Source organism: Sinocyclocheilus grahami, unplaced genomic scaffold, assembly GCF_001515645.1.
Source record: "Sinocyclocheilus grahami isolate Dianchi unplaced genomic scaffold, SAMN03320097.WGS_v1.1 scaffold218.1, whole genome shotgun sequence".
In the NCBI taxonomy this organism is placed as follows: domain Eukaryota; kingdom Metazoa; phylum Chordata; class Actinopteri; order Cypriniformes; family Cyprinidae; genus Sinocyclocheilus; species Sinocyclocheilus grahami.
The window spans coordinates 1,510,778-1,526,994 of record NW_015505397.1 but is presented as its reverse complement, the minus strand read 5'-3'; the positions used below and the strand labels follow the sequence as shown (position 1 = coordinate 1,526,994).

The window sequence follows — 16,217 nt, the reverse complement described above, 5'->3', positions numbered from 1 at the left end:
ACACTCACACAAAAACAGGACATGACTGGAGTGTTAGGGCCCTGTCACAAAACCATGAATATTACTAGACCGAAGTGACAGAACCCTGACACTATTTCCACGTGATTTCCACAGAGAGAGAGGTTTTTACAGAAGCACTGTTTTATGTGTAGCTTGACTTTGCAGACCGAATCGTCTTGACAAGTGAGCTAAATCTGACAAAACCTTTAACATACACACGATTCATATTATTATTTTAGTATCATTGTTTGAGATACTTTTATAGTTTTTATTAATATTAATTATAATTTTTTTTCTATTTTCCATTTTCATTTAATGTTAGTTTTAGTCATTGTTTTTGAGATTGTTTATTTATTTATTTTTAATGTCTTTAAAACTATTATTTTATTTTTAGTTATTCTAGTACATTAACTTAAAATAAACAAAAATGAGAAATGTTGCCATGGCAAACAGCTGATATGTACAGTACACACACACACCAGGACTTTACGTTAACTTTTTGTTCACATAGCACTGGTGCTACAGAGGTTGAAAGTTTTGTAGCACAGGCCAAAAAGTTGTAGCACAAGTATAAAACGTCTGTTATCATGTCTGAAAACAAACACAAGTAATGGAGTTCATCACTTAAACAGGCACTGATGTTCCATTCAGAGCACAAAAAATACAAACCATCACAAAAATTGTTTTAGACAAAGTTTTCTTAATTTGCTAAAAATGGAAGAGTGCAGCAACATAACACCTCTTACACCTTAACAAAATATAAAATAAAAAACAATGGTAGACATTTAGGCAAAGTTAGCAAAGATAAAAATCTTTGTCATTATTTTATCTTTGTTATTAGAAAATAAGAACATTTTTCAGGTACAGTATTTAGCAGTAGCATTCAAGAAATTTAATGAACAAATATTAAAATAAAACACTATATACATCAATTATACTTTTTTAAAGCAACTGACTGATAAGTTCATCAGTCAAGAGAAGTGAGTGATTTTTTTTCTGTGTTTTGTTGTTTTATTAACATTAAAAGATCATCTGTCTTTCAATGGTGTTTAATTTTTATACCATCATTTATTCAAGTTGTTTTAAACCTGAATTAATTTATTTCGTCTGTTGAACATAAAAGTTATTTTTGGAGAATGTGGGCAACGAAGCAGTTGCTGGGCCCCAGTAACTTCCATGGTATTTTATTCCTACTGTAAAAGTCAGTGTGGACCAGCTACTGTTTGGTTACTCACATTCTTCAAAATATCTTCTTTTGTGTTCAGTACAAGAAAGAAATTAATACAGGTTTGGGACAAAATGTGAGTGATTAAATAATGACAGAAATAAAAATTTTTTGGGGTGAACTATCCCTTTATTGACAGGTGGCAGCATATTTAGCAGCTACTGTCCCTTTAAGAGCTTTATGCGTTTCTCTCTCATTTGTTTACTTTCATTTCAGACATAACCAACTGTGTTTATATGTAAACCTTGTGTGTTTTTGACAGTATTAGACGCTAAATCAATCAGATGCAAGAGACAACTTAGTCCAATAATCAGGCGCTTTTTGTCAGGCTCTCAGTGTTAGCACGCTTCTTGAGTACGCGCTCAGAAAAAGCACATGCAGAACAGCATGTGAATTAAATGTTTAACCGGTATTGCTTTAAAGCAGATGGAAATAATGTAGTTTTGTGATTGCGAATATTCAAAAATCGTCAATCGCACACCCCTAACTACCAAGTATAATCAATCTCACACACACAAACAAGCACAACGAAATCACTTCACACTATTAAGCAGCTGTGTTATGAACATGCAAAACTGTTCGCACGTGTGCTACAGTGGTACATTTATTAATCGCACAGACCAGTTTTTTCGTAGCACGTGCAAAACATATATGTCGCAATGTACAGCCCTGCACACACACACATATATAATTTAACATTGTTTTTCAATGTCTTTTTAATGCATTTCAAGTAATGAAAACATCTTGGGAGGATTTTAGTTTTAGTTAACTATAATAACCTTGTTCATTAAGTGAATAATTTGTTTTGAACTTTTCTTGTTTTGAAACAAGGTTTTGTTTTTTTAAACAGTGCTATTTTTAATATTATTGAGATACTATTATAGTTTTTATTAATAATTAGAATTTCTATTTTTTTATTCTGTTTTCATTTTACTTTTAAAGTTTTAATAATTTTGTTGTGTTTTTGTAATATTTATTAGTTTTTTTAATATAGCTATAATATTTACTTATTTATTTATTTAATTAATTATCATTATTATTGTTGTTGTTATTATTATTATTATTATTATTACAGTTTTATTATTACATCCACTCATTCAGGTTTGTGGTGAGGAGCCGAGGAAAGCATCCCGGCATTTAGCGCAGTTCACGGTTGTGGCATGAGGGACATAAAGTCTCTATTCCCTCCTTCAGGGAACGAGGGTTACGTACATAACCAAGACGTTCCCTTTCAGTGATGTTAGGGGTCCCTATGGAAAGAGCCACAACCAGAACTGTGTTGCGAAAATTTAAAGTGCAGGTGCTGACAAGCAAGCGTGTCAGGACAGATGTACCTCAATCCGTAACCTACCAATGCCCCATTAGTCAGATCAGACAACAAGTATACGGGCTTACCAGAGAAGCCGAAAAAGCTTCCCTGGACATTCTCACAATACTAGATTTCAGCAACCGTTGGGGTGCAGAGACGCATACAAGTAGGAATGTGAACAGTAAGACTGGTCGCAGCACAGTCAAACAAACTATCATGACCCCAGTTCAGGGGAACACAACAGGCACTGACAGTAAACAAACTGTCTAGGGAAGACACAAGTTTATCAAGGGAAACGGTACCGTGGAAGAACATACAGGATTACCAAGGGAATCTCATATATGGCACCAGTAAAAGGGGGTGACTAATGGCATGCAACCCAAATACTGAACACGGCAACAGACTCTTCCGCTAGAACTTACTGGAAAAAGATAAGCACACATATCCTAACCAGAGGAATGGCACCGCAAGCGAGACACTGAGCCAGACCTCCCGCAAATTACCTGTTTCATACCCAACACACGGGAGGAAACTTGCTCCACCCGGAGATCATAGAATCTCGCAAAGGTATTAGGTGTCGTGCAGCCCGCAGCTCTGCAAGAGAGGTGTTGTGCGCCAATGCCCAGGAGGAGGCAACACTCCGAGTGGAATGAGCTCTCACCCCCAGGGGGCACAGCTCGTCTTGTGCCTGTTATGCCAAAGCGATGGCATGCACTCCAACCTCTGTTTGGAGACAGCCTTCCCCTTCTGCTGTCCTCCAAAGCAAACAGAGATCTGCTCAGAGTGTCTCAAGCTTTGTGCATTCCATGTAAATGCACAAAGCATTAATGGGACACAGCAACACAAGGGCTGGATTTGCCTCCTCCAAGGGCAGCGCTTGCAAGTTCAACACCTGGTCCTGAAAGAGAGTGGTGGGAACTTTGGACATATAACCAGGCCTTGGCCACAAGATAATGTCATTGTGACTAGTGGGGCAGGGCAGAGAGCCGTGGGAACGGAGCGAGGCCAGTGGAGTAAATGATAATGAGCACCACCTGCGCCACTCACCAGTCTTGAGTCCCATGGAGGAGCTCCGGAAGGATAAAAAGAGGAGTGACGACAGTTAAGGACGAGACAGGACCAGGCCTGGACTATTTATGTTCTTGATTTGTTATGTTTTATGCGGCAGTTGTCCGTGAGGGGCTGCCGCTTTTGCTTTCGTTTTGTGTTTGTTTGTTTATTTCATATGATTAAATTTATGTTAAATGTTCACCGGTTCCCGCCTCCTCCTTCCCTGAGCTTTTAACTTTGTTACAGTGAGAACCAGCCGGCCCAAACTCAAGGCACGATTCGTTAATCGAAAATTCGTGCAGGTCCCCACCCTCTTTTATGGATGTGAGCGCCACCAGGAGCACTGTCTTAAATTACAAGAATTTGAGCTCAACTGAGTCAAGCGGCTCAAAGGGGGCCCCCTTAGTCCCAACAGGACCACAGAGAGATCCCAAGAGGGAACGAGGCGTGATCTGTGAAGATTTAATCTCCTCCACACCTCCCCAAGGATCCATCCACTGCATTGTGATGCGCCGCAATAACAGCAACATACACTTTCAAAGTGGAGGGGGACAGCCTCGTCTCCAACTTCTCTTGCAGGAAGAAAACCACAACACTGACCGGGCATCTCTGGGGGTCCTCAAATTCCTGAGAGGCCAGAGAGGTCTACCGCATCCCATCCAGAAACCAAATGTGCAGGTTACACAGATGGGGGCATGGGTGCCAAATAGTGCCCTGCCCCTAAGAAAGAAGGTCTCTCCGCAGGGAGATTCTCCATGGAGGGGCTGTCGCGAGGAGTGTGAGATCGGAAAACCAGGTCCAGGTGGGCCAATACGGCGCAAACAAAAGGACCTGCTCCTCGTTCTCCCTGATCTTGCACAGGGTCTGTGCAAGGAGGCTTACTGAGGGGAAGGCATACTTGCATAAACCCCGGGGCCAGCTGTGTGCCAGAGCATCCCTGCCGAGGGGTTCCTTGACCTGGTGTTTGTGCAGAATGGCCATGGTGTGCAGGGCGGAGGTGGCCTGGCCCGCAACACTGTAAGCCTTGGCAGCCAGGGATGATGACAGCTTACAAGCTTTGGATGGGAGGTGCGGATGGTTCCTCCAGGTGGTGGCATTTTGCGGGCACAGGTGCACCGCAACCGCGTGCTCCACCTGGGGAACATCGAAGTACCCCTTGGCTGCCCCACCATCGAAGGTAGTGTAGAGGGAAGAGCTCAAACTTGTGTAGGGGGCCTTCAACATTTTGGTGAGCTCTTCAAGAACCTCCGGGAAAAAAGGCACTGGGGCGGAGCGTGGCATGAATCATCCACTGAAGCCGTCTCAGCATGCTTGTGGCCCAGGCCCGTGAGACAGCGATCATGTCCATCATAAGGAAACTACCTCACCCAGAGGCACATAGTCGGAAAGACATCTCAAAAGACACTCTCGACCGTGCAAGTTGTAAGAAATTGCTCTTTCTGGCTGGGGTGCCCAGGGGTGGAAAACAGCAATATCTGTGCTAAACAGGGGCAAACACACTGCTGACTATGCTCTATGACGCAGCCGAGAATCTCCAGCCTAATTTTAGTAGGCTTATTCGTTTTTTTCGTAGATCTCTTGATAGGAGAGAAAGCGTTCACAAAGTGATCGGCTCCAAAGCAAAAATTACTCCTCCATCTTATATACCTGTATGTACGGCGAGTGGCTTGGCATGCAAATTCCACTCACCAATTGTCATTGGCCGTTTCTCGTAATGCTCAGAACTGATTAGGGCTCCCAAAATGAGACCCCTAACGTCAATGTCGACATAACGTCGAACGTGACTGACTGAAAGGGAACCCGTTAATAAAGTGAATAATGCTTGTTTTTAAGGTTTCTTTAAGGGTTTGGGCAGTTAGTCTGTAGTTACTATATTTAGTTTTCCATAAAAGCGATAGAAATCTATGGTATGTCCTGATTTAATCTCTGTGTAAATGCGTGTGTGCGTGTGTGTGTGTGTGTGTGTGTGTGTGTGTGTGTGTCGACGGCTCCTGCTGTGCTGTGATAGATGATTCTTCCTACATATAACCTCATTACATACACAAACACATTCTGATCTACTCTCTCTCTCTCTCGCTCTCTCTCTCTCTCTCTCTCTCTTTCTCCTCATATCCTCTGATCACAACACTATCCTTTATAATCTGCATGTTTAGTTTAGCTGACTGTGGCAATTCTCCCATTATGAGCGTTTTTCTCTTGTGAATCGTGTGTGAGACCCGTCTGTCATCTCCATATACGTCTGACCTCAGCGTCACACATGACTGATTGCAGTATGACCACATTCACCCTGTACTGCAGGACACACTTCTGCCTCTCTCCAGATTCTTCAACTTAAGTTAGGCGATGTGGGAGGGGCTTAAGATGTTGAGCGATTTATATTTATATATTATTATATTATTTGTTCATATTTTGATTTCAATTAGCTTTTATTGTTATATTTTGAGTTTTCATTGTTCTTTAAAAAAAAAAGTATTTATATTTACATTTAAATTTATTTGAGTTTCATTTTTAGTAATTTTATTCAGCTTATTTTATTTCAGTTTTTTTTTTCAATTTAAAAAAGATTTGTAATAGTTTTAGTTGCATCTAGTTGAACTGACAAACCAGTGGGACTGTGAGACTCGTCGCCTTTCTAATGAGATCTTAAAATTACTCATAAGAGAGTGTTTTGGATGCTGTTGAGTCTACGTTGTGTAATACAGTGTCTCTAGGTGTGATTGGCTCCAGTAGGGTCGTACATTATTAACGCTCAGTGTTTGAGTTAACCTCAGATCATGAACTTTAGCACTACAGGTTATTCCCTCGTAACAGAAGCCCAAACTAATTACACATCGAATATTCACATGCACGTGCTCATATCCTGATACTCTCCTCCTGTATTCACCTGTCATTATATTTACTGAATTTCTGATATAAAAAAAACAAAACATGCACCGATGAATCATTCATAATAAGACTAGCAGCATGCATTAAAGGAATAGTTCACCAAAAAAAAAAAAATCTGAAAGATTTGAAAATGTACTCACCCTCAGGCCATCCAAGATGCAGATGAGTTTGTTTCTTCATGAAAACAGATTTGGAGAAATGTAGCATTACATCAGTTGCTCACCAATGAATCCTCTGCAGTGAATGGGTGCCATCAGAATGAGAGTCCAAACAGCTGATAAAAACATCACAATAATCCACAAGTAAACATCTTATGAAGCCAAAAGCTGTGTGTTTGTAAGAAACAAATCCATCATTAAGATGTTTTTAATTGTTGCTTTCGAGCCCATAATCCATAATAATGCTTTCTCCAGTGAAAAAGTCATCCTGTCTGAATCAGCAGAGAGATATGCACAGATCAAGCACCGTTTACAAGCCAAAACAGTACAAAAAAGCTCTATACAAATATGCGGTTGGATTTTGATATGAGAGGACAGTGGATGGACTTTTTCACTGGAGGAAGAGTTATTATGGATTATGAACTCATATTTTAGCCAAAAACAGTGTTTTGAAGTTAAAAACATCATTATGATGCATTTGTTTCTTACAAACATGCAGCTTTTGGCTTCACAAGATGTTAATTGATGGACTGGAGTCATGTACATTACTTGTGGATTATTGTGATGTTTTTATCAGCTGTTTGGACTCTCATTCTGACGGCAACCATTCACTGCATTCACGGCAACCATCCATTGGCGAACAAGTGATTTAATGCTGAATTTCTCCAAATCTGATGAAGACTTATTCACATCTTGGATGGCTTGAGGGTGAATACATTTTTAGCAAAGTTTCATTTTTGGGTGAACTAATTCTTTAAGAAAGGATATAGAGTCAATTTTGATCTCATGTTGCCTCCTGTCTCCCTAGTGTGTATTTGAATGAGTGTATTGACACTTGATGCCAAAGTGTGCAGATGGCACAGATGGCATTTGGTGGGCAGGTGCCCTAATGCAGAGGGCATTGACAGGACAGTGTGTGTGTGTGTGTGTGTGGGTGTGGGTGTATGTGTTTTAGGCTCCATCAAGGTTATATATTTACATTCTCTCTGTGGAATCAGGATCACAGCATGATAATGGGTGAACTAATTCTTTAAGAAAGGATATAGAGTCAATTTTGATCTCATGTTGCCTCCTGTCTCCCTAGTGTGTATTTGAATGAGTGTATTGACACTTGATGCCAAAGTGTGCAGATGGCACAGATGGCATTTGGTGGGCAGGTGCCCTAATGCAGAGGGCATTGACAGGACAGTGTGTGTGTGTGTGTGTGGGTGTGGGTGTGGGTGTGGGTGTATGTGTTTTAGGCTCCGTCAAGGTTATATATTTACATTCTCTCTGTGGAATCAGGATCACAGCATGATAATTACACAAATTATGAGTGTGTGTGTGTGTGTGTGTGTGTGTGTGTGTGTGTGTGTGTGTTCAGAAAATGAAGGCCTCATTCATCTGAATGTTTTTTGTTTATCTGGTGACATTCAGAATTCGGCTGTAAGCTGATTGGCCATTAGGCAGCACAGACTCGTTCTGATTGGATAATCACAGGTATGAATGCTGAATCCGGATTGGCTAATTTCGCCTCATTCAACCTTCTGCACTAATTACACTATTTAAAACAGAAGCAGAATAAGGAAGCATTCATTTTAAGATGACTCCTGTGATATGATCATGGAAATGAGATTTACCTGAATAATTCAGACTGTTGCAAAGAGGAAACACAGGTTAATGAGATGTGTGGTTCTGTTCAGAATATCATATTAGCATACTACTTTTACTATTCCTGCAATGTTTGTGTTGTATTTTGTTCACAGTATGCACATTTTTCACGTTTCTTTTGCGCCAGTCACCTGAGCCGTAAATACCATGTGACAAATTACTCTGGAGTCACAGGAAAATAATGATTGCTGAATTTGAAATACCAGCATGCTATTCTTAGTATTTCTGCCTAAAAAACATATAAAGATGCATAAATACGGTGGTTAGTATAATATTATGCTATTCCAAATTCATGCACATTTTATTTCAGCTAGTTGTCAAGAATTTCTCATTTGTATTGTTTAAGTTAAAGTACTAAAATAACTCAAACTAAAGTGTCACGCCTGTTTTGGGTTTGGTTTCATGTTCATGTTTTCATGTCTTTTATTTTGGAGTTTAGTCATGGTCCCTGTTTGTGTCATGCTTCCCTTGCCCTCATGTGTTCATGCCATTGGTTTTCTTGTTCATTGTGTCATGTTCTGATTGGTAGTCTTAGTCATGTGTCCTGTCTCTCATTGGTTGGTTCTTGTCATGTGACCTGTATTGTTTTCTATAAGTAGCCATCATGTTGCCATTGTCTCTGGTCATGTATTGAAGTTGTAACCCGCTGTCGGTGAGTCTAGTCTGTTTATGCCTCGTCAAGTCAAGCCTGTGTCTCTAGTCTCGGTTTATGTTTGTATTTTGAATCATGTCTGTAAATAAACTGCACATAGGTTCTTCACTACGCTCGCCTTCAGTGGACTGATTCATTACATAAACTAAAACTATATAGACAAGTAAAATAAATAAAATTACAAAAACAATTAATTTATATCTCAACTTTGTTTGCAAGAAATAAAGTCTGAATTATGACAAAAAATATTTTTTTAAGCCTGTGTCTCTAGTCTCGGTTTATGTTTGTATTTTGAATCATGTCTGTAAATAAACTGCACATAGGTTCTTCACTACGCTCGCCTTCAGTGGACTGATTCATTACATAAACTAAAACTTAATAAAACTATATAGACAAGTAAAATAAATAAAATTACAAAAACAATTAATTTATATCTCAACTTTGTTTGCAAGAAATAAAGTCTGAATTATGACAAAAAATATTTTTTAAAAATTAGTTTTTTTTTCCAATTCTGTGGCGGAAATGGGTCTCCATAGAAAATATAAAAATAAAGTTTAAAATATTGAAAAAAACTACAACAGTATATCAATGATACTAAAATAACACTGAATTGAAACATTTATTGTGGAAAAATGCCTAATATTTGACTTCTTCAGAAAGCAGTAGTCAGTATGCAGTGCAAGTAGGCAGTGTTGACAGTAAGCTAGTATTTAATCTGAACAAAGCCGTTGTGTTGTACAGTTATTGATCGACACAGCAGATGAGACGCCCACATTCGCAGCAATCCGTGGCTTGCGAAGGGTTAAAGGTTGATTTGTGAGGTGTATGAAAGCTTTAGAGGTCACATCTGGATAGATGAGGTCTACCGTTGCTGTGATACTAAAGTTCAAAGGTCGAACCTGATAGAGAGCTAATACGTGCAGTTTACACAGAGAATCGATGCAGGCTGAATTTGCATGACTTTAAATGCCTGCGTTTGGTTTAAAGCAGCCAAACAGGATAAACGGTCATCATTTATTCACCCAGTGTGAGATTCTTTCTTGCGTGCAACAGAAAAGGAAGGTCCGTACTGTTTTTACTCATGCAGTTTTAGTAGATTGTCAAAAATCCAGCATTTTCTGAAGAAATATGGTGTTAAAGTACAGGATAATACTGCAGGTCACACACACGCTCACGTAGGTGGCTGTAAGAGGATATATATGGAGCCAATGTTGCACTTTTATAGAATTTAATTTACTGACTATCAAATGTTTATGAGCATATTTCTCTCTCTCTTTTAATTCAAGCCATAAAAATGATAAAACTCTCAGCCCTGAGGGGCAGCAGGTTTCCATAGCGATGTCACCAGAGACATATGATGGAGGAGAAATCATACATCGAATAAACCAGCGCAGATGGGTTTTATTTTTCAGTGAAATTAATTCTTCATCACTCACTCACTCCTGTAATAAAGCACAGCAGACGGAGATGAATATGGACAGTCAATCGTAGACAAGAAGAGATGAATGAAATGACACACTACTAGTGCTATTTCTACAATATGTAGAATGTATACTTTGCACAGTGTGCTAATTTTATGTATTCATGAAATGCTGTAAACTGCCGTTGATTGCGTTATGCACAGTACACAAAAGAGCCCATTGTGAATCCCACAATGCAGTGTGCCTGGCTCGATCTTTCATTTCCTGTGTATATCAATAATATCAACTACAAATTTGTAAACATCTATTTTTTTTTTTTTTTTGGCCAGTATGCCAAACTTTAAAACAATTTTTAGATAAAGTTGAATTAAATATGCAGGTAACACTCAAAATGAAATTTTCCTGAAATTGTACTTGCCCTCAGGCCAACCAACAGATTTGGAGAAATGTAGCATTACATTACTTGCTCTGCAGTGAATGGGTGCCGTCAGAATGGGAGTCCAAACAGCTGATAAAACATTGCACTAATCCACAAGTAATCCACATCACTCCAGTCCATCAATTAACATCATGTGAAGTGAACCTTAAACCGTTGCTTCCAGCTAAAATTAAAGTCCATAATAAATTGTAAACAGTGCTTGATCTTGCATATTTTGCTCCTGATTCAGACCAGACGACTCTTTCACTGGAGGAAGCGTTATTATGGATTATGGACTTGTATTTTAGCCAAAAGCAAACTTTTGAAGTTAAAAACCTCTTAATGATGATTTTGTTTCTTACAAACTTACAGTTCTTCACTTCATAAGACATTAACTGATGGACTGGAGTGGTGTGGATTATTTTGATGTTTTTATCAGTTATTTGGACTCTCATTCTGACGGCACCCATTCACTGCAGAATGAAGAAACAAACTCATCTACATCTATCTTGGATGGCCTGAGGGTGAGGAAATTTTCAGCAAATGTTAATTTCTGGGTGAACTATTCCTTTTAACATTTAGTGTAGTGAACTGCTATTTGAAACGGATATCATTATTGCGATGCATAGTTGCACATGCTATGTTTAATAAAGTATGCAGTATATAGCCGAAGTGTGTACGTTGTGCACTGTTTGTCGATTAGAATTGACTGCTTGCTTAAACAGGAGCTGAATTTGTTCATTCAGAGCCTGGAATTGAAAAGTCTCTCATCTCACATTTATCAGTCGGGATCTATCAGACTTTCTTATTTTCATTCCCTCTTCGACACACGTTCGTACCCTGCAGTGAGGGTGTTTGGGGTTCGTCTCTGAATATGAATGACCTGTTTTCTGGTGTAATAGAAAAAACGACTGGACACTATGAAATAATACACTTTAACAAGAGAAATGCATCACTGTGCTGTACATGTGTTCCTGTACATTTACTCACCTTATATCTCCACTCACCTCATGAGATCAATACTCTATTTTTTATGCAATTTTTTTTATTTATTACATTTGATGTATTCTTGAACACATGCACTGACCTGCAAATTCAAAGTGCAGTAACTACAGAGACTGACAGAAATGGCTTCAGGGATTTCTGACAGATTTTTGAGTGATTTGATATGAGTTTTATACTCCGCTTTCTCTGAACCTAAATATAATTTAGACAAACGCATCTGTCACAGATCAGTTCACAGTCTAAGAGACTTAATTTCAGATTTTCTAGAATGTGTGGTTCTTTGTACAGTGATCTAGATATAGTAGTACAGGTATTACTTTTGGCTTTGTTTTTATTTTCAGTTTCTTTTCATTTTCATCCCAAAATAAGGATAATAATTAAAAAAAATAGTAAATTATATTTATTCGTATAATTGTTTGCTTTAATTTTGTATTTGTATAAATTATATTTATATTTATATTAGACAGTTAAACCCATTTTCAGAAAATTAAGTTTTCTTTGTATTGCAACATTCTTTTCATTACAATTAAGTATATTTTCATCCTAAATTCGCATCACTATAATGTGAAAGACATCCTAAAAAAGGAGATACATTTTAATTATAAAAATTTATATTTATTTGTCAAAAATGTTATTTGTATAATTAATTTTTGAATTTGTTTTTATATTGTGTGTGTGTGTGTGTGTGTGTGTGTGTCTGTCCGCTGGTAAAGCGTGTCCTCACTTCCCCTCAGACAGCTCCCAGCGCCTCATCTCTCGTTTCCTTCCGTCTCTCTCGCCCTCACCGGCTAAATCTCATATGCAGGAAAATATTAAATGATTCCATCTGTCACAGGGTTGAGAGAGGCCTGAACTCCATCAATAAGGCATGTACATCTCTAAACACACAAAAACCCCCACTCCCTAACAAACGACTGACAGCAGAAGACAGAAAGAAAACCAGAGGAAGATGAACTAAAAGAAGAGCAAGTGTTTGAAAATGAGACGTGTGTTTGTACAGCAGCAGAATGTCTTTTCCATGTAGAGGAAGTAGTTTATATGACGTGTGTGCCCTATATTCTTCTAGAGTCATATGATGCTTTATTTAAGGAACAGACTGAACTTGAATCATTAATTGCTGCAAATCTTCCGCAACTCATTTGCATATTCAAATATGCCATTGGATCCAGGTTGGATGTAAGTGATGACAAATATTGTTGGTTCTCACGGGTCTCTTGACTTAATGAAACATGTTTGAATGTAGAAAAGCACAAGTTATTTTTGAGAGCTGCTGCACGGGTGGAAATTTTCAGCAAATAATGTTAAATATCGGTCTGTTTCTAACACACAACTATTATTTGACTTCAGCAGACTTGGAATAATGAGCAGGGGTCATATGGACAGATGTTATGATGATTTTATGTCATTTTTAAAATCTTGACTGCAGCTTATGGTCACTGTTTGCTTTCTTTGTATTATTGTATTGTTTTGTTTCATCATTGTTTCAATGTTTTGTTGTATCATTGCTTTGTTTCTTTGTGTGCATCGGTGTTCTTTTGTTTTATTGTTACTTTTTGTTGTTTCATTGTATCGTTTTGATGCATTGTTTTATTATAGCAAAACAATGATCAGTGTTCCATTGTTTCATTAACGTTTTGTTATTGTTTCTTTGTAGCAGTTTGTTGCATCATTGTTCTGTTGTATTGTTTGGTTGTGTCATTATGTTGTTTCAATCTAACGTTTTGTTTCATTGTAGCATTGTAGCATTCCGTTGTTTTGTTGTATCATTATTTTGTTGTTCTTTGTTGCAGTGTTCCGTTGTTTCATTGTTTTGTTGTCATTGTTTCGCTGTATTATTATTTCATTGTATCATATTGTTTCATCGTTTTGTTGTGTTATTGCTCCATTGTTTCATTGTATCGTTTTGTTTCGTTGTTTCATTATAGCAAAACAATGATACAAAAATCAATAGGGCTAGGCGATATCATATCAAGATCACAATAAAATGTATGTAAATAACAATGATAAGCTCTGGACATTTTTATATCGATATAGATTAATCAAACAGTCTATCACAGCAGAAATAAAGGCTACAGCATCCAGTCAGTGCATGCTGCTAATAACTCATGTTCTGAGTGTTTCTGTGTGAATGCATGACGCGTTTTCGTCTGATACACCAACTCAAACACACGTGATGCTGACTGCTTCAGCAGCTGCGTCTCAATATATGAGGACATGAACTTCAATATCCAGAGCTGCTCTGAGAGTCAATTCACCAGCTTTACACCGTTTCATTTAAGACAAACTGCTGTCAAAGACACACTGAAACTGAAAGACCTTCACGACAACCCGTCAAAATAAAAGTCTGGTTTTTACTTGAAGAAATTATGACATAAATATGTTACCATTGTATACTAAAACATAATTCTCAAATAATAATAATATTATTAATTTTAAGGAATATCATACAACCAAGGTATTTTTTCATTCAATTTTACAGTTCTGTTGTGCAGCATCTTACTTGACAATAAAAATGCAGAGTTTTGTTGTGAATTATTTTCATTTGATAACATTTCAAACTGTTAAAGTTTTATTAATCCATTTAAGTAGACACCATTTTTATGATACATTTGAATTCAATCATAAAACACAGAAACAAGAAAAAAATAAAATGGGAAAAATAATTTAGGAGAACTTTTATTTTTATTTTTGGGGCCCTTGATTAAAAGATATCTTACTCTGTCTTTAATTGGGAACAAACAAAGTTATATTTCCATTTATTCTCAAGGTCTAACAAACATGTGGAAAGTGTTTCCTTCCTCAGCATATGAATTTCGTGATAAAAAGCGATTTCATATGATATGGAAAATATATATTGTGATCATATTTTTGGCCATATCGCCCAGCCCTAACAATCAGTGTTCCGTTGTTTCATTGTATATATATACAGTGGGTACGGAAAGTATTCAGACCCCCTTAAATTTTTCACTCTTTGTTATATTGCAGCCATTTGCTAAAATCATTTGTTAATTTTTTTTCCTCATTAATGTACACACAGCACCCCATATTGACAGAAAAACACAGAATTGTTGACATTTTTGCAGATTTATTAAAAAAGAAAAACTGAAATATCACATGGTCCTAAGTATTCAGACCCTTTGCTGTGACACTCATATATTTAACTCAGGTGCTGTCCATTTCTTCTGATCATCGTTGAGATGGTTCTACACCTTCATTTGAGTCCAGCTGTGTTTGATTATACTGATTGGACTTGATTAGGAAAGCCACACACCTGTCTATATAAGACCTTACAGCTCACAGTGCATGTCAGAGCAAATGCTGAGCTATTGCTCAAAGTCGGTGCTGTGTGTGTGAGAGATGATAAAGCGTTTGCCAGACGGCTGCTGGATTGTTTCTCCTGTGTGTTTGCCAGAGTAAAGCTCTCCTCTCTTCCATAAGATTCTCTCACCTCCTTTCATGCCATCTTACTGAATCTGCTCTGTCTTTCTTTCCTGGAAAGGAAAAGTGAATCAAAAGAACATGAATATAAAAGATGAGAGATTGCGTGTGTGTTTGAGGGAGACGTAAACAGAGATCAGATGAGCTGGAGGCTCTAGTTTATCATAGTAAATTAAGTCTTTCTCTGTCTTTTCAGGGCTGGACAGCACTAAAGACCCCTGTCTGAAGGTTCACTGCCCTCCTCACAAAGTGTGTGTGAGCCACAACTTCCAGACGGCCATCTGCACCAATCATAAACCAGCACAGCACAGGTAAGACCCGCAGTCACACGCCAACATCATACGTTTGTCGAGGCAAATGCTGACTAGTTTGAAGATCATTTAGACTATGCAGTGTGCAAACAGTTACATATGCTTTACTGACTGGTTGCTAGGGCAGGGGTTTTCAATTTTTTAGATGTCACAGACAACCATATATGATCATCCTCATTCAGAAGACCCCTATGCAAAAAAAAAATAAAATTCAGCATTTTTTATGTATAAGGACCTAATTTATACTGTGGAAAAATATGATATATCCTATATGATATATATATATATATATATATATATATATATATATATACACACAAAATATTAAATTAGTTTTATTATGTTTCATTAGAAAACATGTTTCATACACACTCTAGTACTATATTCTTAGGTGTGTTTGTTTTTATTTAAATAAATTATAATTCATTCATTCTAATAATTGTTTAAATTATTTTAATTAAATTATTTATTTAGTTATGTTTTATTCTATTTATATATTTATTCTTATATGTGTGGGACCCCATCCTAAACTTCAAAAGGCAGCCATGTATTTTAGTGCATTATGACGCAATTTATGCAGTAAAAAATATTTTAAATGTGTAAAATATTATTTATAATATTTTTATTAGTTTTTATTATTTAAATTTTACATTTATATTTACATTTAGTCATTTTGCAGACGCTTTTATCCAAA

General features: G+C 37.4%; 1 protein-coding gene across 1 annotated transcript in view; it reads left to right on the top strand.

Moving 5' to 3' along the window:
* The window catches only part of LOC107596360 (testican-1-like), a 263,564-nt gene that overhangs the window by 194,190 nt on the left and 53,157 nt on the right, over window positions 1-16,217 (top strand). Inside the window, exon 5 of the mRNA XM_016287085.1 lies at window positions 15,409-15,517. Coding sequence (XP_016142571.1) covers window positions 15,409-15,517 — 109 coding nt within the window. The remainder of the gene's footprint in view (window positions 1-15,408; window positions 15,518-16,217) is intronic.